Source organism: Vespula pensylvanica, chromosome 1 (genome assembly GCF_014466175.1).
Source record: "Vespula pensylvanica isolate Volc-1 chromosome 1, ASM1446617v1, whole genome shotgun sequence".
NCBI classification, from domain to species: Eukaryota; Metazoa; Arthropoda; class Insecta; order Hymenoptera; family Vespidae; genus Vespula; species Vespula pensylvanica.
Window position 1 is genome coordinate 11,070,085 of NC_057685.1, and position 20,000 is coordinate 11,090,084.

Below are 20,000 nucleotides of genomic sequence, written 5' to 3' on the forward strand. Positions count from 1 at the left end.
ATATATATATATATATATATATATATATATATATATATTATAAAATAAATAAGACATATTTTGTGAAATTTTACGATTACTTTCGATTTCAGAACGATTCCAATCGAAAGGCCACGTTCAACGACGCCCATCAATCCAACTCTACTGGACGAGTTCGTAATGCAGACATCTCTAGACGAAAGACGTGTAGAAAGAATGAAGATATCCTTACCTCGCGAGGATAGTTTTAAACTGAAGAGTCCAAAGAGACACGCTACTAATACTTTCTCCGAGTTTGCGGGTAAAGTGACGGATGGTAATCGTAACAGAGCAGCTGGCAAGTCGCCCAGTCCACCACCTTTACCACCGAGAGCACCAACCAGACCCAACAATTGGATAAATTTCGAGGAGATCCCGGAGAAGAGAAAGGCACCGAAAATAATTCAAACGATTCCACGTACCGAGGACGAAGTTAAGACTACCGGTTACAGCTACGTTCAACCCGAAGAGTGTAGATGCGAGTGTCACGAGGAGTCGAGGAGAGCTTCGATCAGAGAGGCAACAGCAACGAGGACTTCGTCATGTAGTAGTAACGGAGAACGAGCATGCAACGGTGAGAATTGCATCCTGCCGACTACGAGCTCTGTCGATCGTGCCAGCATCGTCAGGTAAACGCACCTGGGTACGATCATGGATCGAATATAATACACATTCTCGTCGAATAATCTTGAAAGGCGCTAGTGTTGAGTAGAAGTCTGTTTCTGTACTTTCAGTGACAGCTCCTTGGAATGTAGCTTGAGCATTGAGGACAACCAAATTATCGGTCAAGCTGTCGCTGGTCAGCAGGTCCTCGGCTCGGGGAAACCTTTCGGCATGGATCTCGACGTGAGATCGAATCGATCGAGTATCGTTTCTCAGGAAGAAACCGATGAGAATTCGCATCAATAATGGTACGGAAGCGATAAAGAAACGTATCTAATCTTATTAGAATCTTCCGGAGTTCGTTCGATCGTGCTGCAGAGATCACTGAGAACGTCACACGAGGATCGAAGATAGATCAAAGGTTTGCTCCGATCGTAGGATCGATCTTATCGAACCTTCCGATTAATTTCAATCTCGATTCTGATATATTTTATCGGAATTGGTATTCAATGATCGATCCTATGATCATGGTCATTCGAGAGTCTCCTTCAAATTGTTATGTAAAGGAACAAAAAAACTAGCACAATGACGCACGTAGATAAAGTAAGCGATGCCTCGCTGCCAGCTAAATAATAAAATAGAAAGATTTTATCCGTATTCTAGATAAGAATAAAAAAAATAACAATTGGACTGAAACGAACGAAACAGAACGCTCTCGTTGCAAAAGATCGAAGGAGTATTGTCGTCGACACGATTTTCGGACAGATCTCTGTTTCTCTCTTTCTCTCTCGTTCTCTTTCTATTTTATGATCTAAACTCTCGTCTCACGCGTTTGCGTGTGTCACGATCGACTTTCTTTATATTCGTACATGTTTTTCGAAAGTCGAAGAGTTCGTTTGCAAGATTTATTCGCGATTATTGATCATCGTGTTTGTTCCGACGTATACCAGTATATGTATAAATACGTACAACGTATATATACCTTCGTTCCCGCGTTTCGTAACGTTCGTAAGTCCGCGATCGCGCGTTGAAAGAAACTTGAAGATGTTTAAAGAAAAAAGAAAAAAACAGAAAAATGAAAAAGGTCAAAAAAATTCAAAATAATAGGATCTCTTTCTCTCTCACTCTGTCTCTTTCTCTCTCTCTCTCTCTCTCTCTCTCTCTCTTTCTCTTTCTCTCTCGGATTTTGATCTCTCTTTCTTTTACAAGCGGTCATTAGCCGGTATGCAGACGTCGAGCAATGATTTGTCCTTATCAAAATAGATCGACCAAAAAAAGTATGAGCAAAATTTGCGCTCCGATGGACGTTGCTTTTCATTTAAAATCTCACTATCTTCATCTTATCGTCAAAATTCTTATCGGTGCTCGGGGAGATGATCGTTGGCAATATGCGAGAGCCTCGACGTCACGAATCCTTCCATCTTTCGAAGAAATTATTTTATCGACTGTTGTATACACTGACCGCGAAGAGGGGAGGTTTCGTTACGATCGCTGAAAAATTAGGCACTCGAAATACGAACGAATATGATCGCGTAGTTAGCATCCTCGCATTGTTCGTTTACTCATTTGATCGAAGAAAGTGGTATCTCGAATGTAACTTCTTTTTCTCCCGTATCTTTGGTGCTCGTGCATTTAACGAGCAAATACAAAAGTATTTGGTGAATAAACTGACTTACATAAAATGTCCAATTATCTAGTTCATGGGTAACCTTGAGTTCTCCAATTTCTTCGGCTTTCACAACGTGACAAGCAAGTACTTACTTATGTGTGCCTGCGAATAGAAAAGAGCGATTTCCTTTGTTTTCTGTTGTAAATAGGTACATATGTACTAATTTATTAGCAAATATCATGCTAATGCTTAACTCTTCGCAAAATGGAGAGTTTCGTTATTAGAATGAGGATTAGGGGAAAAAATAGAGAAAGGCGAAGCATATCGCAATGGCAAATGGAATTACGTATTTATCTACCTCTTAAGAATCGTATCAAATGGCGTACGAAGGAGGGACGGCGAGACTCTCGACTTCTACGTCCACGATGCTGCCTGCAGAAATACAAAAAAATAAGAAAAAAAAAAAATAAGAAAAAAAATAAAAAAAGAAATAATTTAGACGCACGAGAATTAGTGAAAAAATGTAAACAAGTTACGTTAACGATCTTATTGTCTGACTTGACTTCTTTCGACATAAAAGAAAATTTATATTTGGATTAATTGTAATTTAAAAATGATTTTCTTAAAAATTGCTTTTTCATTTTATTTCTTTTGATATAGCACTTTAAATAGATTTGATTTTTATCGAAAGAGATCATGTCAGAAAATTTCGAGATTAGAGCTTCATTTCTTGTATGCTCGCAGATTATAGTTTGTCGAGGATGATTCGAAGCGAGTCTTATGTTCTTAACGAAAATAGATGACGTAGTCGTAACCGATCATCGTCGTTTTCGCTGAGAATCTTACGTTCTAACATTTACGTCATTCGAAGTATCGAGCACGTGTCATGTAGCTCGTGACTCTTATTGTGTTCAAAGTGGAATACTGACTCGCATTTTACGACGTACAATAACAGCAGCAAAGAGAAATAAATAAAAAAACAAACAGCAAAAACTATTTCCTTTCGTGATGTACCGAGCGAGTAATTGTCGAAGAAAAAAAAAGATGCAGAGCCGCATAAATGTACGAGCAATATATGTTATTTGTCGTACTTTACATATTTCTTTTTTCTTTTTTATTCAGATTCACGATGTTTTTCATACTTTTTCACTACACTGAGTAAGATGCTATTAAAAATTTAAATGAAGTAGAATTAACGTACAAATATAATAGTATTTTACCCAGCTCGAAATGATACACAAAAAAAGAAAAAGAAAAAAAAAAAAAGAAATTTTTCCATCGGTGTAAAACTTTTATTCTTTTTTCTTAGAGTATCGCTCAACAGATATTAATCTTCACGGTGGAAAAAAATGGTGTTATAATTACTCGCTCCACGTCCAAGGGAAAATTCTCTTCGAATTGCCGTAACTGCGTACCGGAATTGAAACGAGTTCTTACAGAGTCGTTATTTCTACTTACGCTTCTCTTCCTCTTCCCGTCTCCATGGACGTAATGATCATGGTGACGAGGAAGCGATTCATAAAACTAAGTCGTACATTTTCGAACATATATGCGTACGTAAATAATATACATACATACATACATACATACATACATACATACATACATACATACATACATACATACATACATACATACATACATACATACATACATACATACATACATACATACATACATACATACATAGATACATACATACATACATACATACATAGATACATACATACATACATAAATACATAGATACATACATACATACATACGTACATACGTACATACGTACATACGTACATACATACATACATACATACATACTAAGCGATCGTTGTAAATGTTCTTTTCTCCTTTCAAATCTGTACAATACAAAAAAGACCAAAAAAAAAGAAAAGGAAAAAAAAGGAAACAGTAAAAACTAGAAAGATATTCACAACTGTTCGCAGCCGGAAAGGAAAGCATCATCGAAGGGCGACGCCATCGATTCTTTACGACAGTAATTTAGTGTACCATACGATATATATACACATACATATATATATATGTATGTATGTATGTATATATATGTATATATATATACACACATGCACATCCATATATATATGTATATATATATACATATACATATACATATACATATACATATACATATACATATAAATAGCTATTTTTCTCTTGGTTACTAACGTTCGTTTTACAACCAAGACGATTTTCAGAGTATCTATATTAAAAAAATACTTGTAAGAAAGCTAAGGTGACCTTGAGCTCTTCGAGTCTACCCGTGCGTGTGTTCAAAATTTTTCCCTTCTATCTCCATTTTTCTTTCATTTTCCTCTTTCTTCAATTTAATGTCGAAGAAACTATACGATCATAATATTCTCCTGAAGATTAATCTCGCAAACATAATATAGTTATTTTGAAAGTATTCGGACGATCTCGACGTTTATTCTTTTTCTTGTAAGGTGAATTTCGAACGTCGAGTGAAATTAAAAATAATGCTTCGAATGGGCTCGCTGATGTACACAAGAGAAAAAAAAAGTATGGAGGACCGACGATACCTGAATATCGTATATACAAGCATGATTAGACGTCATTTTTCTATACTGGTCTTTCTACGTATACATACATATGTGTATGTATGTACGTATATGAAAATAACATATTTATAGTTATGTAATTAGTTTTTCGAATGATATTCGAACGAAAATACCGACGGTTTATATGGCAATATGTTTTTTCTACTTATTATACTTCGTCCCTTCCATATGTAAAGTATTTCCAAGAATGTTTCTTAGAAATTGTTAGGAGCCGATTTATTAAATGTTACACCGATTTGTTTCGTCGATTGTGTTTTCTCTATTTAAAAAATATTCTTCTCGTATCTCCGTTCCAACGACATTAACGAAAGTATGTTTATTAAATAAACAAAAACGATCTCATCGACGAGCTAAACGAAGTACGACGCAAAATATTCAAATTTACGCTTCTTTGGCTCGTTTCGTATTTTATAAACATACACGCATAGGCATAAACACAATCATTTTACTCAACGAAATTATTCGTATATACGTACTACATATATACGCACTTACGTACATACGTCGTCGATCGATTTAAAAATTAAAACAAATAAAAACGCGTGATACTCTGCCATATTTCGAAAGGCTCAAGAAGACCTACTAGGCTCATGGTAATTTTTTAAATCTTTTCCTAGCCAATAAACAATAAAACGATATAAAAAAGAACACAATCTATATGCCGAAGAAAAGTCGAACAGAACAACAAAATGAAAAATAAAGAAAAGAAAAAAAAAAATGAAAAAAAAGAAAAAAGATTTTTCGGGATCGTGACAAGTGCCCGAGCGAGTTTAAGGGCGCACATTCGAGGAAAAATCCATTTTTCCATCTTTTTTCTTATCGGTGTAGTCGAGAGAAGGGAACAAAAAATGTGATTTCTCGATGATACGATGATTTATGGTTCCTCGGACCTGTCACTACGATCCTTATTTAGCAATACGCAAATACGTTCATGTTTATTTTTAAGGCACTAGATTATCAAGAGGTAAAAGAATATCTCAATGTTTCTAATATTATGTACATAAGACGGGAGTACATTTTCGAAACGCTAATTACATTACAAGACATGTTCGACGAATGCTCATGTTCGAATAAGAGAAAAAAAAAAAGAAAACAAAAATAAAATGTTTATGTGTTTTGACGTATGGTTAAATCATTTCAACTACTATTATTACTACTATTATTACTATTACTATTAAACTCTCGAAGATTATGTCGAATCGAGAATAATCGACACTAAAAGTCTCTCTACGATTATAAATAGAATAATTTCCTAAGATTCCATCGTTATTCCCGTTATAGAAATTACGATAAATATTTTGCGCGATTTTGCGAATCTAACTGTAAAAGAGGAAAGAGTCGCTAATAGAAAGAAAAGAAAAAGATAAAATAAATAAAACGGAAGAAAATATTTAAGCACATATTCTGTTACACGATGCACAGTAAAATTTTATCTGTAAAACATTATTGCCTCGAAACAATGTCCTTCTTAATCCTACAAAAATACTTCGAAGGATTACAATCTGACGTAATTTTTATCATGAGATCTTGGAGGTGTACCGTCCGAATCCTTCTTCTTATTAACATCTTTTTTTTCTCTCGCGTCCAATACGATTGGCTGCTCGTCGTCGCGTAAAAACAACGCTGTTGTGGTTGCTGTTGCAGTAGAATTATTATCTTGAAGAGATTGCTAAAATTATGAATGATTTTTAAATTAAAAAGATTTTTAGTCTCTCTCTCTCTCTCTCTCTCTCTCTCTCTCTCTCTCTCTCTCTCTCTTTCTTTCTCTTTTTTTTTTATTTCTTATTACGTGACTCACTTGCATAACGTTTATAAGGAAGAGAAAAGCAAGTAAAGTTAAAGCGCTCAAAGCAGCTCCATTTCCACCACCTTTATGTCCTTTATAACCACTGAAATGTAAACAATGAAGTTCTTTTAATCTTAATTACGATAACTTTGTAAACAGATTCTTTTGAAATTTCCGATAATTACCCGTTTGAGCTATGATGGTAAGAACCCGATCCACTATGATAACGATCGACGGGCGTGAACGGACTTTTTTCAAAGGAACCAAAATTCATCAATGCTTTGAACGTCATCTTAATCTGGAAAAAAAATAAATAAACATATTATTATAGAATTTTATAATTCCTATCAATAACATTATCAAACGTCACTCGTTATATTTTATATAAATCCAGAAAAATATAATCGATAAATATTTCTGCAATTAATTGAAGCGTTAAAAAAATTATTAAAGTTGTTTATTAATCAATAATATTAGTACCTGAAAGTAGATAACGCTTTACACATTATTTAATGATCGTGTTATTAGCGCCATCTATCAGTACGATAATTTTTTTAACTCCTATGAGAGACAATGCAATCTTACAAGCATGATAAAAGTCATTATATAGGAGCACAAAAAAGTTTCGCTTTTATTATGGCACATAATTATAATTATTGACAATGTATAGAATGTTATCGATCATCTAGATAGGTATAATCTTGAATTTTAACACGCATGTATTTAATACGTCTATTAAAAAAACTTTATATATATATTTTTTTCTTAAAATCTAAAACTTGTAGTATATGAAATATAATTTTTAAATGCATCGTTTGATTTACTTTTTTATTCATTCGTGCCATATGTATTCGTACATTGTACATGTTTTACATAAAAAAAACAGTGGTGAAAAAATCTACAGAATGTTCGTTCACGTCAATGCTTTAAACGAGAAATAGATACATGGTTCTTTGACCCTACGCTCTTGGAATGCGGTCGATACGAAGCTGCAATTTTTTTTACTTAGCAGACAGCAAACATATTTTATGAGAATATATATATGAGTTCTTTCTTTTTTCTCTTTCTGTCTCTCTCTCTCTCCGTCTTTCGTTTATTCATTTTCTCATTTAAATATAAAAAAAATTAACATACAATTCTTAAAAGATAAACTTTAAAACGTTATATGTATATATATATCTTTTGTATTAAAAATTTTTAAATTAGTATCACGTTCTTTCTTTCCCTCAAGAAAAGAATTAATCAATTTAAAAATATTTTAATATCAATTAATTTAATTCTTTTTATTAAAAATTTCTATCTTAAATTTCATCACATATCTTCTCAAGAAATTATGACTTTCTGTTATATTTTACATATGATTAATTTTACACATTATATTCCTTTTCTTTTCTCTTTCTGATTGTTTCTATTGAATTATGTATGAGATATATTTTAATCTATTGAAATAATTTATAGATAGTATTAGTTAATCAATATACTTTTCTGAATATTTCTATTTATGAAATTACATAATTTCCTTTCTTAGCATTGAATGAAATGCTTGCGTAATTAGAAAGTGTCGTGAAACTTACTGAATGTCATAAATGCAGTGCGACGAATACGTATATGTGTGTATTTAGAGAGACAAATGCTACTTACCTTTGTAAAATTTGAAACGTACTCTGACGCAAACGTAGAAAAGATTCACAAGGTGTTGCCGAAATTAAGAACTTTCTTAAGCGAGATTCACAGAACGACTGTTCTATCACCTGAAAATTTATCACTCGGCTTTTTTTCTTTCTCTCTTTTTTTTTTTTCACGGCTTATGCGTCCCACGAGTATAAGTACTTCCTCGTTGACTTCCCAGCCGTAAATTTTTTCCAGTTCTTGCGCGACAAAAGTGTGTTCCTCGGTGTTGCCCTTAATTTTGTTCGTTTGTCTTTGCCTGTCATTTCTTGAGTCCATTCGATTGTAAATACTGATAATGAAGTTATTTTCAAAAACGTAGCTTAACGCGTGTTTAAATTATTATAAATTTCTTTTTGCGATATTTATGATTTCATCATAAAAATAGTTTTATAATAAATATATATCTCTTTAACGTGACAAGTTCAATGAGGCCATTTATTTAATATATTCATTACATGTATATAATTATACTTCACATATACACATCTTAAGCTTAAGCGAGCTGGATGAATTGAATATTACTAAAAGAAAAAACTTCACCCGTAATATATATATATATATATATATATATATATTATATATATTATATATATTATATAATATATAATATATAATATGTAATATATGATATATAAATATAATGTATAATATATAATAATATATATATTATATATAATATATTATATATATGTGTATATATATATATATATATATATATATATATATTAAAATGTCTATATACAATAATTTATTTTGGTCGGTTATTAAACGAGGATCGTAATTAATGTTTTCAGCCCCTAATTCTGTATATCTATCACGTAATAATGAAAATGAAGTTCTCATGTTTTATTACCTCAAAAATGAGATATGTAACAATCAAAATCAATCGCGATAATCTCGTTAGTCGTCCCAACGATAAATATAGTTAGCTTTATTTTCATCGAAGTCAATCGATTTGGTAAATTTTAATATATTTATTTAAAAAATAAAAATAATAGATGTCATCGGAACATTTTGAAAAATGTAATTTTTTATTCGATCATTGTCTTATTATTCGATCGTTGTCTTAATTATACTCACAGTTTCGGCATTAGCTTTTAAAAACGAATAATACAGGAGAAAACAATAATTACGAAAGAAATAGTCTTTTCAAGCGATAATCCACGATGATGCTACAATTTCATGAAAAATGATGAAAAAAAAAAAAAAAAAACCAACAACACGAACGTATTATCGCAATTAACACGAACTAACGCTTTCGTTAAAACCGTTCGGAACATACGAATCAACTTGAAACAATCGTTCTATCCTACGTTTAAATAAATATAAATAAGTATAATTATAATAAGGATCGTTGGCTCGAGCAAACAAAAGAAATTCATGTTCGGCCGAGCCCCGAGTCTTATTCAGTCTACTTCTAAAAAAAGCTAAGAGGCTCGACGATTTTTGTTCTGAAAGCTCTTTTAAAACGTCGACGATATCGACGGTAGATTCACGAAAGAGAAAATCGTCGATCTCCGTTTCGAGAGATTTCGTCTTTCGCGATAATTCGAGTCTTCGTTTTTGTGCGTACAACTTTAACAACAATAAAAATTTTCGCGCGAGCCGTAGCGAAGTGAATTCCAAGTTTGATTATTTCCTAATTAATTATATAATTAAATAAACGTTTAAACGGGTTAAGCAGGAAAATTTGTCTTTTTTTTTTTGTTGGAGCGTTTTCTTCGACTTTACCTAAGGAATTTTTTGATTTCCCTTTTTTTCACGATAATCTCTAAAAATAAAATTTCTCGATTAGTCGATCAATTTTATGCGTTTTCTCGACTTAATTTTGCGAATTTTTAACTCGGAAAAATGTCGAACGATTCTCGCGAACGTTTAAATTGCGTTTAACGCAGAATATCCTGCTCATGCAACGTTACAGTCCATGAAGAGAGTCCTGCAATCTTCTCCCATGCGACCACGTCGTCCTGCGTCATAAAGTGCTTCGAATCCTACACCACTCTGCCTTTGCAACATGTAACTTGTTGCATATCTAATGAAAAGAAGAATAAAGTTATATTTTAATACCATTAAAAGTCCATTAGAAAAAAATTTAGATTTACGTACGATCCCAACTGGCAGAAAATCGTCGATGTGCCTTGAGCATCGGCGGCACATTCAGCACTGGCTTCGCAAAGGGCTCTTTCGGCGCAACCTTGTTGACCTTCGTCTTCGGCTCTACCGATATTGCTGAATGCTTTTACTGATCTTACGTATCCCTGATAAAGAATTATTTATTAGTTTATAAATTATACAAGAATACTTGCTATGATTTCTTGATACAAGAAAGAAAAATATGACAAATGAAATAAATACAATTATTTTTCTTAACTTTTTTTTTTTATATAATTATCGTATAATTACTATTAGATAATTATTCGTATTCGTTAAATGATTTTTATTTATTAAATATTGATTTATATTTATTAGGTGATTTTCTTTAATTATTTATACAAGTATTGCATCTGTACCTAGGCAACATTCTAGACACTATCGATAATTATGCTTGAAAACCATCTATCTAGAAAAAATGTTTTAAACTCTACAAGAAAAAATTTCTTACTGTAATAGTTAGAAAAGTTTTCTTTCGTAAGTATAATTATCGACAGAGTGTAAAGTGTTGCCTTACTACAGGAGCGACAATTATTTTTATAAATAACTAAAAAATAGAAATCAATATTTTTTAATAATCTTCATCAATTTAAAAAATATTCGTTTCTTAGACTTTTCATGATCACAAGTCCCTAGAGTTGTTAAAGCTTAAGAAATAAAAATGTAATCGAAGTAGCATATTTAAAACAATCGAATATCAAATGAAATGTACCTTTAGCATACTAATAGATGCCATGGCCGCTTCGGAAACGCTGTCGTGTCTACCAAGAGAACGAGCGGATAAAGAACGATGCGAGAAGGATGTCTTTAATGCGTCCAACAGGTTGATGACGATGCTGATGAACTGTACGATAAGAAAGTAGAGAATTATAGCATACTTTTTTACTTATCGTATTATTCTTGCTCATCGTTGCACGAAATAAAAAGAAGAAAAGTAAACAAACAGAAAGAGAGAATAGGAGCATGCGAATCTAGAAAGTAGAAATAGTCGTACTTGATTTTTGTCTCGCTACGTAGTACTAAGTAGTCTCCTCTTTGTAGATCTTATTATATTATTTATATATTATTATTTTGTGTCGATCAAGAATGCTGTCTATAGATCTTTATTTATTGAAGACGAAGCGAAAATCAAGTTGATAAGAACGAGAAAAAAAGTTAGTGAAGTTGATATAATAAACAAAGCTAACATCGTTAATAATTATTTCACATAAAACGTCCTAAACTTGTTAAGCTCGAAAATGAATTTTCTTCATAATCGTACTAACCTCTGAAGCATTTTTAGCCATGACAGCAACCTGATTCGGGTCTCTGCCCTGTCCTAGAAACGCGCCCAACACCGCAGTCAAAATTTCCTAAACAACCGACACCAGCCGTGTGCGCTAAGTCGAAATTTTGAAGTTTATTTACAGGAAGGGTATGCCAATCGCGTCTATCTCAAATCGCGTTAAACAATCATTCGAGCGATATTATTAAACGTCATTCGTTTATTTGTTTTTAAATTAAAACCAAATAAATCTTTTTAACTTTCTCCATAACAATGTACTAGTAAAATAGGAAAATAACGTCAACCTTTCGCAACAATAGAAACTCGTTTGAAATTCCAATTAAATTATTTAGAGAACGTGAAGATCGTTAACGAAATTCCTTCAGCCATACGAAGAATAAAGAAAAGAGAAAGAGATAATGATAAAAATGACTTAGTCATGCATTTTTCTAGCTTTACAATGGAACTCATTAACGTGAGCAGTCGATATGTGTCTCGGAAGAGGTAATCGTCATACGTTCATGTTATCTTATTACCAAGAAAGTTAAAAGTAAATATTTATGAGAATAGTTTGGCTTTCTACGGTATTTTCAACGATATAAACGAGCACGACATAAATACGGCACAATGCGTAGCGTAATAAGCAAATATAGCTTTTTGCATGTTTGCTAATTATGTGCATAAGAGAAACATATTGATGATCTATCGTGTAAGTGCTCTGTGTATAAGGTTACTACTGGCTTTGCAATTATCGATGATACAGCTTATCTCGTGAAATTGTACAAGGATAGGTAAGTACTACTATTATCAACAAGCTCTTTTTTTATGTACAAATTAATGAATTTCTATCTTTCGATGATTTCTTTCTATACTTAGTATACATGTCGAAAATCGTTGAGGTGATCTGGACGACGTTAATGACCTTATCGAATACCTGCATGGGACTGCTTTGATTATCGACTTTGTCGATACCGTCAACGGATTGTTGAGGACCACCTAAAAGTGCCGTGAGTACTCGGAGACCAACGGAGAGAAGATTTGCCCATGGACTAGCTGGAACACCTTCGTCTATGTCATTTTTGCTAGGTCCAGTGATGCCCCCCGTTTGGCCTAGAAGCATTTGCATGAACATTCCTAGCATGTTAGACCACGAGAAACCACTGCTGCTTCCTTCCTGAAAAACATCGATAAGAGTTTGATAAGATCGATGGTCATTCGTTTAATCCTTTTGTATCAATATATCTTTATCATGAAAATTTGTTTTAATAATTCTGTTGTTTACTAAATTAAATGTAATTTTTGCAGTAAAATAAAACGTATGTATTAATAAAATATCGACATTCAGCGAACTACGATATATGATACAAAAAAAAAAATATATAATATATTTAATTATGTCGATCTAAGGTACGTTTCAATGAAAATGTTCAAGAAAATCGAATGCATATATGCATACTGTATTGAAGATGCAAATAACAACGTTAACAAAAAAAGCTTCGAGTTATTTTTCAACTAACTTGAATTTGATTGGTACTAATGTCCTCGAGATCGTCGATCGCAACTTTCTTCATAGCGTTCGGTTTCTCAGCGAATTTTCTCTCATCTCTAACTTGTTGATATTGCTGAGGATATTGCTGAGAGTACTGGGGATGCTGTGGCAATGCTGCAGCTTGTCCAATGACAAGCGCTACCAAGCATAATGCCACACGCTGATTGAAAGTCATCCTGCAATCGATATCGATAGTAATTAATCAACGCCGATTAATTAATCACCAGAGGTAACCATTACCGCAGCTTTTCCATTATCCTAATAGTAACTAAATGTATGCTATTCGATAAGACCATAAACCGTAATCGAATCATATTATACAATATTTCAAAGAAATATCTGACACTTTCTGAAATTGAATAACTTTTTTTTACATTTTCATATAAGCTAAAGTATTCTGAATTTTTTAGTTTTATATTTGTATGAAGTATATGGAGTATTAACAAAAAATTGTTTACTCTAACAATTTTTTCAATTTCCGATAAGCTCATACGTTACATTATTTTTTTTATAATGTATTTGATTTAGAAAAAGTTATTCAATACTACAAAGTATCCAAATATTTCGTTGACTTGTCATATAATTGAATGAAATGTCGGTAGGTGATGAAATAACGTTTCTTTATATAACATTAATCAACACAACGATGATATTAATTTAAGATAAAAAAATTATATATATATATATATATATATATATATATACACACACTATATGCAACATGCAGAAAGAAGAGTTGTAATAAAAATCAAATATAAAAAATTGATCGATAGTCTCGAAAAGAGCTCTCGAGAAAATAATCTCTCGCACTTTCTCCATCATTAATGTAATTTCTCAGCCAATTTTCCTTTCTGTGTATCAATTCTCACGCTCTCTGATCTACTCGTTGTTAAATCGAGGAGAATGATACCACTCTCGACTCATTAGTAATTGCGACTCACTGTCATTGTCAAGGACAAAGTTGAATAGAAAAGAGGAGAAGGAGCTATTTCGACTTCAGTTCGACTTTGTAAATCGAGTGAAGTGTAGAAGGAATGTTATATGGAACACGCGGAAGAAAACGGCTTTGGACTTTCGTGAGTGTGCGGGAACGGTAGTAGATGCTTGGAAAGTGTGTCACGGCGGTTAAGGTCGGCTCGATAAGCGAGCAACATGATTGCTCGTTAGCCCACTTCTCGATCGATGCTGGTTTGTTGAACTCAGTGCGTACCGTTAGCTTGAAAAGGCGGCCATGACCTACTCTCCTCTTCCTCGTTGTCAACTCGAAAAAATAACGATGAAGAAGACGTTGCAGAAGAGAGGGTAAAAGGAAAGGAAAGAGAAACGGAAGAAGCAACTGGTCCGTTCCAATAATTTTTTGAAAAATATTCATGACTTGAGTCGAAAGTGAAATTTCGAATGAAAATTTACATATATATATTTAATTATTATTAGAGAGGTATTCTTTAATATAGTTCATTTGTAAAAGTAAATAATTGATTGTTATCTTTGAAATACGTTAAATATAATATTCTCTATCTATTAATAAAGTCTGCAATATCCTAATGACTCGCTTTGTCGAATAAATTCGATCTTGTGTGTCGTTTGCCAAGGTTTACATTTACTGCGATTGTTATGTTCGATTGTCTTTGAATCAGATATAATCTATTCATTGAACTATATGAATTATATCGACTATACGGACTGATGAACAAAAGAAAGATTAATAAATGTAATTGAATATAAACATCAATAAAAATAAATTGATATTGAATTATGAATTCAATGCTATTAAAACAACAAACGAATATAATTATTATAAATATCCACGCTATTGTAAATAATAGTCAAGTTTTAGTTTCCGTCGATTTGCAAAAAAAAAAAAAAGAAAAAAGAAAGAAGAAAAAGAAAAAGAAAACGAGTCTTTTGTCGTAAAGTTGTCGTCCGTCTTTTGGAAAACGGTACTTACTCGTCCTATTGGAAAAATCGCAAACACGTTTCTAACTGTACCCTAACTCTTGAATAGGTATTTTCTATCTGTTCTCGTCTTTTTAATCGTGCCAAACTCTTCGTCAAACTGTTCGACCATTTGCGACGCGAGTCTGTACGATAATTTTCTATAAATAGATACTTATTTTAAACTAAACGAAAAACAGATTAAACTTTAATATTATATATATTTATTTTCGTATCAACGGATTTTAAATTATTACATGAACGAGTAATTATTGTTTGAATGGAAAACATCGTCATAGTAAAAAACGAAAAGTAAATAAAATTTTAATATTATATCTTTTTTGTTCTTCGCAATAATCACGCGTTTTATCCAGTTTATTTTATTTATTTTAGTAATTTATGATTTGTGAAAGAAATTAGCTATTAAATATTATTAAAATATCGACAATATTAATATGGTTTAAAAAAGTAATTTCGCACGTTAAAATCGTTGAATAATTTGATTGATTGATTTTAAAAAACGCTAAAAGAGGATCAAATGAAAAGCTTTAAATGAGTTTTGATATTTGCGAGTATTGTTTTTACATCGGAATGAGTTCGACGAGGGGACAGGAGAAGCGATTTTTTTCTACTCACTTCGATATTTCCAGGTAGCCTTTCCTTGACACTGACTTTCAGTTCTGAAGATGAAATTCCTTGCGGGGTCTTCTATATAGCTTGCGGACGCACGTGGGGGAAAACCGTTTGGCCAATGATCACTCGGCTTTGGTTCTATTTTCAATGGAACTGGCCTATCCCCGATGTGCATCCTAAGCTCCACTTAAAATGTATTTTTCAAATGATTTTCTGATGACATCTCCTCTTCCACACTGTTTTGATTTCTATTTTCTTTGTTTATATAAACACATTTTTATTTTCTAATTTTTTATTTCATTCAATCCTGATTTTTCGTACTTATACATACTTCTTGAGTTTTGTAAATAATTAATGATTGATAGATAATATAGTTGGATGAATAATTTTAATGTGACTGTGCATGCATGCGCGTGTGCTTGTGTGTGTGAAAATATTCAATGTAGAATACAAGTCCGAAGATACATTAGAATGTAATGTGTACCGTTTGAAATCTTTCACTAACTTATTTAAAGATCAAGTTGATAAAGAAAGTCGGGATATAGGATGAAAGAATATCACATAACTGGTTGTGCGTTTCGCAATTTAGTTAAAGATTTTTATCATTGTTATTTCCGCCGATTGCACGAAACTGGATAAATACGTATGTGCATGTGTGAGCTCATTTTAGAAGGTAACAAGTTGCAAACGTGTTTTCAATATGAAATAGTTGTACTTCTCGACTTGAAAGTATGACGCGAGAAAATCATGTGAAATCAATTTCGACAGAAATATATCGATTTTTCCAAAATGTTCGATTAAGTCACGTAATTAGTGAATTTTTAGAGACAACAGGGTTTCGTAAACGATTAGATATTCAATTTATCTAAATATACATTTTATGTTGAATATTGAATAAATGGTATAATTCTGGTAAAAAAAAAAAACTGGCCTATAAAATCATGGATAGTAAAATTATAGAAAAAATCAATTTAAAATTATTAAAAAAATATTATTAGCTTCTAATGTCGATAAGAAACTATATTTCACCCTTTTACTATTTATACACATACCACACTATACTTGGTTGCTCTGATCCCGTTTGATGAGTTACGAAGATGTCCTATGTAAATGTTATACTCGATAAAAGCTGTAGCGACGTGTAATTTTTGCATAAACATCATTCGAATACTAAACGTTGCAGCAAATGTCAAGAATTCTAAACAACCTCAAGTGTATAATATTTTTTCGGATTGGTACAGTTCTTTATAATTACTTTTTATAATTATTTTAATTGAGTTTGTAATAATTATTTTGTAGGTCAAATTCGTCGCAACATCCGCATCCTTAATAAATTAGGAAAGAAACCGCGGTCGACTTTGAAAATGCGAGTAAGTTAATGATTCAGAATTTGACCTGGACACGGATATTACCATCACGGAATGCGATTCTACGTTTAGCAGATAATGAAAACAAAATCACGAAAGGCTTAGAGATGACATTGCGGTATATCTATTAAATGATCTGATCTAATGCTCGGAGCAACAAGATTTCAATTTCGATAACTGAATTGTAAGTATCGCTATCAATATAATTAAAATGCAAGATTATTTTTCTTAAACAATTTCGAAGTTCGTATTTTTTTTTTATCTATATGTTCTATTAATACCATTACGTATCATTTTATATAAATCAATTTTTTATGAAATCCTCTAGAAAGTCGTTTAAACGAATTGATGACGCGTGCTAGGATACCTTTTATGTATTTACTTACAGAGACATATACCATCGTACTTTCTCAGATCGATCTTTCGCGTCATCTCTCACAATCGGTCCACTTATGTATTTTCTTTTTTTTCTGTTTACTAAAGAAGACGACATTCGAAAGAATTAGATATATCGATTAATTAGAAAATTACAAGAAGATTTAAGATGTAAAATTCCTCAAGAAACGATGATAAATTTATTTTCTTATAATTAACTAATACTTCTACGTTTTAAAGCATGTCAGTTTAAACTTCGTCCTAAGAATTCTATATTTATAAAAACCTTAAAAAATCGTCCTAATATGATTCGTGAAATCTAGCCTTTATCATGCATATTCTGAAGCTATAAAGATCACATAATTCATCCATCATCTTCTCGGAAATGATTCTCCCTTGCATTCCAGCTTGCTCGATAACACTTGAGCTTGGAAATATCTTCGATCTAACCGCTGTACGACCTGTTACTCGACACACTTCTCTTCTCTCTCTCTCTCTCTCTCTCTTTCTTTTTTTTATTTCTTTCTTTCTCCATGATCGAGAACTTCGAACTTGTTTCTTACAAAGTCTTTGCTTTCTTATAAAAATTCGGAACATCTGTTGTTGTTATAAAGTAACGTTATGATCTTTTTTTCTTTCTCTTGAATATTTCTTTAAACAAGCAGTTATCCGTTAGTTGATGATTTAACTCGTTTGCATGTCATTGATCCCGGTCTAGTTCAATTTGTTCTGTCTTATTTGTTGATCTTCTTCTTATTTTTTTTCAATTCTTTTCCCCTTTTCTCATTTTTTCTTTCTTTTTATTTCTCCTTTCGATTACTTCAAGCTAATAGAAGTGTGCTCTTATGAAGAACGTAATTCATCATAACTGTTTCAATAGCGGGATGCTGCATTGGTACTTCTTATTAGGAGAATCTCGCTAATCGCTCCTCTTTGCAAGGAAAAGCAAGCAGCGTCAGCAACGGCAGCGGCAGCGGCAGCGGCAGCGGCAGCAGGAGCCAGGAGCACGTGCAACGGCCGAGCAAGCCACTTCGGGAAGTTCGGTGAACGTATCGCGTGTTACAGTTCAATCGAAACTTAACGGGACCTAACATCGCGACCTTGGAGGATGCGAGGGAAACCAGTCTTGGACACGATGTGCAACCGATCGAAACAAGAACGTTCGTTCGATCGTTTCTATAAAAACAAATGGAACGAATTATTTGTTTACATCGAAAAGAAATTATTGTTTCTTACTCATTGTAGTTCATTCTTTTCTCTTCATTGAAATTTATTCAAATAGTATTCCATCAGTATGATCTATCAGTATTCTTTAAAAAAAAAAAGAAAGCAAAGAACACGATTGTTCAACATTTCTTGTAATTAGCATTAAACTTTACAATCTTCTTTACTTTTTACATTTCATGAAATCGATCAGTTTATTTAAGAAAAATAGAATCACCGTTCGACGCTTTTTAATGGTTCAATTTTCTGATATTTTTCTTTTCCAGATATTAAGGCTATTATATTATATTATATTGGATATATTATATCCGAGGCATTTCTTTAGCATATTTTAATCTTGTTTTTCTTGACAGGTTCTCATTCAACGTAACTGATTATTACGACTGGTCGTATTCAAGGATAGAATAATAACAAAATAAGAATATACTTTGTATCGTGTGTAGGTACATACATACCAGTAGAATTCGCATACCTTAAAGAAAGGAGCTTTAGATGTGAATACCTATTATAGTTTCAAGTGGCATACTTATGCCGTAACACGATGCTTCATTAATTCCTAATGTCAATCTTTAAGTGGAACGCTCTGCTTCGTTCGCTCGATCGATGAAGCGTTATCCAGTTGAGAACAAAAGTCACTAAAGCGTTTTATGTCTTTACGATCCTAGCAGGTGTGTTCTCATTTGAATTAGTGTAATGATTACTCGTTAATTAGTACTTTGAAACTTTTACTTTGAACTTGAATATAATACCTTGAAAAAACTTTATTCTTTTTCTATATATAGCAAAATTTTCTTCATTTCTAAATCTAATGAGTCAACACTATGTTCCTAATGCGTCATCTTATTTTCTTCGATCTTCTTTTTTTTTTATATCCTTAACTCAATTATACTTACCGTATACTTCGTTTTTTTTATATTTTTTTAGGCTGCTATTTATTGGGTCAACATTTTTAAACATTTCGTCAAAATTTTAAATAAATCGTCAGTATTTATAATAAAATATTAGTAAGTAATATATGATACATAAATGTAACTCTGATGTAACCATGAAACTTAATTATTTATACCGACCAAAATATTTATATATACTGACCATTTATTTTACAAAATACTTACCATAAATTAATGAAAATACTGACCAAATAGACGAAAGTGCTCTCTATGTAAATATGTAGTATCTTCCTGTGCTCGCTTATGTTGTAATAAATTTTATAGATATGTA

The 20,000-nt window shown here is 32.2% G+C and overlaps 3 protein-coding genes and 1 long non-coding RNA gene across 11 annotated transcripts in view; 2 read left to right on the top strand and 2 right to left on the bottom strand.

Annotated features, from left to right (window-relative positions):
• LOC122636263 overlaps positions 1 to 2,303 on the top strand; it is a 15,211-nt gene extending 12,908 nt beyond the window's left edge. For 5 of the 7 annotated variants that reach the window (XM_043827310.1, XM_043827299.1, XM_043827289.1 and 2 more), the window contains 2 exons: positions 93 to 647; positions 753 to 2,303. In XM_043827310.1, the coding sequence (XP_043683245.1) occupies positions 93 to 647; positions 753 to 927 (730 nt within the window). In that variant the 3' untranslated portion in view covers positions 928 to 2,303. Of the gene's footprint in view, positions 1 to 92; positions 662 to 730 lie in introns of all 7 variants that reach the window. The other 2 variants (XM_043827336.1, XM_043827346.1) reach the window with 2 other exon arrangements.
• Positions 2,304 to 6,246: 3,943 nt separating this feature from the next.
• On the bottom strand, positions 6,247 to 6,902 carry LOC122636301. The gene is made up of 3 exons (XM_043827382.1): positions 6,796 to 6,902; positions 6,623 to 6,713; positions 6,247 to 6,493 (listed from the first exon to the last, which is right to left on the bottom strand). Exons 1-3 carry the CDS (start codon positions 6,900 to 6,902, stop codon positions 6,320 to 6,322), a joined length of 372 nt encoding a protein of 123 aa, XP_043683317.1. The 3' UTR covers positions 6,247 to 6,319.
• Positions 6,903 to 10,070: 3,168 nt separating this feature from the next.
• Positions 10,071 to 16,599, bottom strand: LOC122633662. 2 transcript variants are annotated; one of them, XM_043821816.1, is made up of 7 exons: positions 15,817 to 16,599; positions 13,214 to 13,421; positions 12,631 to 12,870; positions 11,698 to 11,784; positions 11,145 to 11,276; positions 10,388 to 10,539; positions 10,071 to 10,313 (listed from the first exon to the last, which is right to left on the bottom strand). In XM_043821816.1, exons 2-7 carry the CDS (start codon positions 13,418 to 13,420, stop codon positions 10,187 to 10,189), a joined length of 945 nt encoding a protein of 314 aa, XP_043677751.1. In that variant the 5' UTR covers position 13,421; positions 15,817 to 16,599; the 3' UTR covers positions 10,071 to 10,186. The 2 variants fall into 2 exon arrangements, with proteins under 2 accessions (XP_043677751.1, XP_043677761.1); XM_043821826.1 differs by lacking the exon at positions 15,817 to 16,599 and having other exon boundaries at positions 13,214 to 13,549.
• Positions 14,236 to 19,075, top strand: LOC122633667. The gene is made up of 3 exons (XR_006328164.1): positions 14,236 to 14,584; positions 17,113 to 17,364; positions 18,436 to 19,075. It is a non-coding gene; the product is annotated as an uncharacterized LOC122633667 (long non-coding RNA).
• Positions 19,076 to 20,000: the final 925 nt, after the last annotated feature.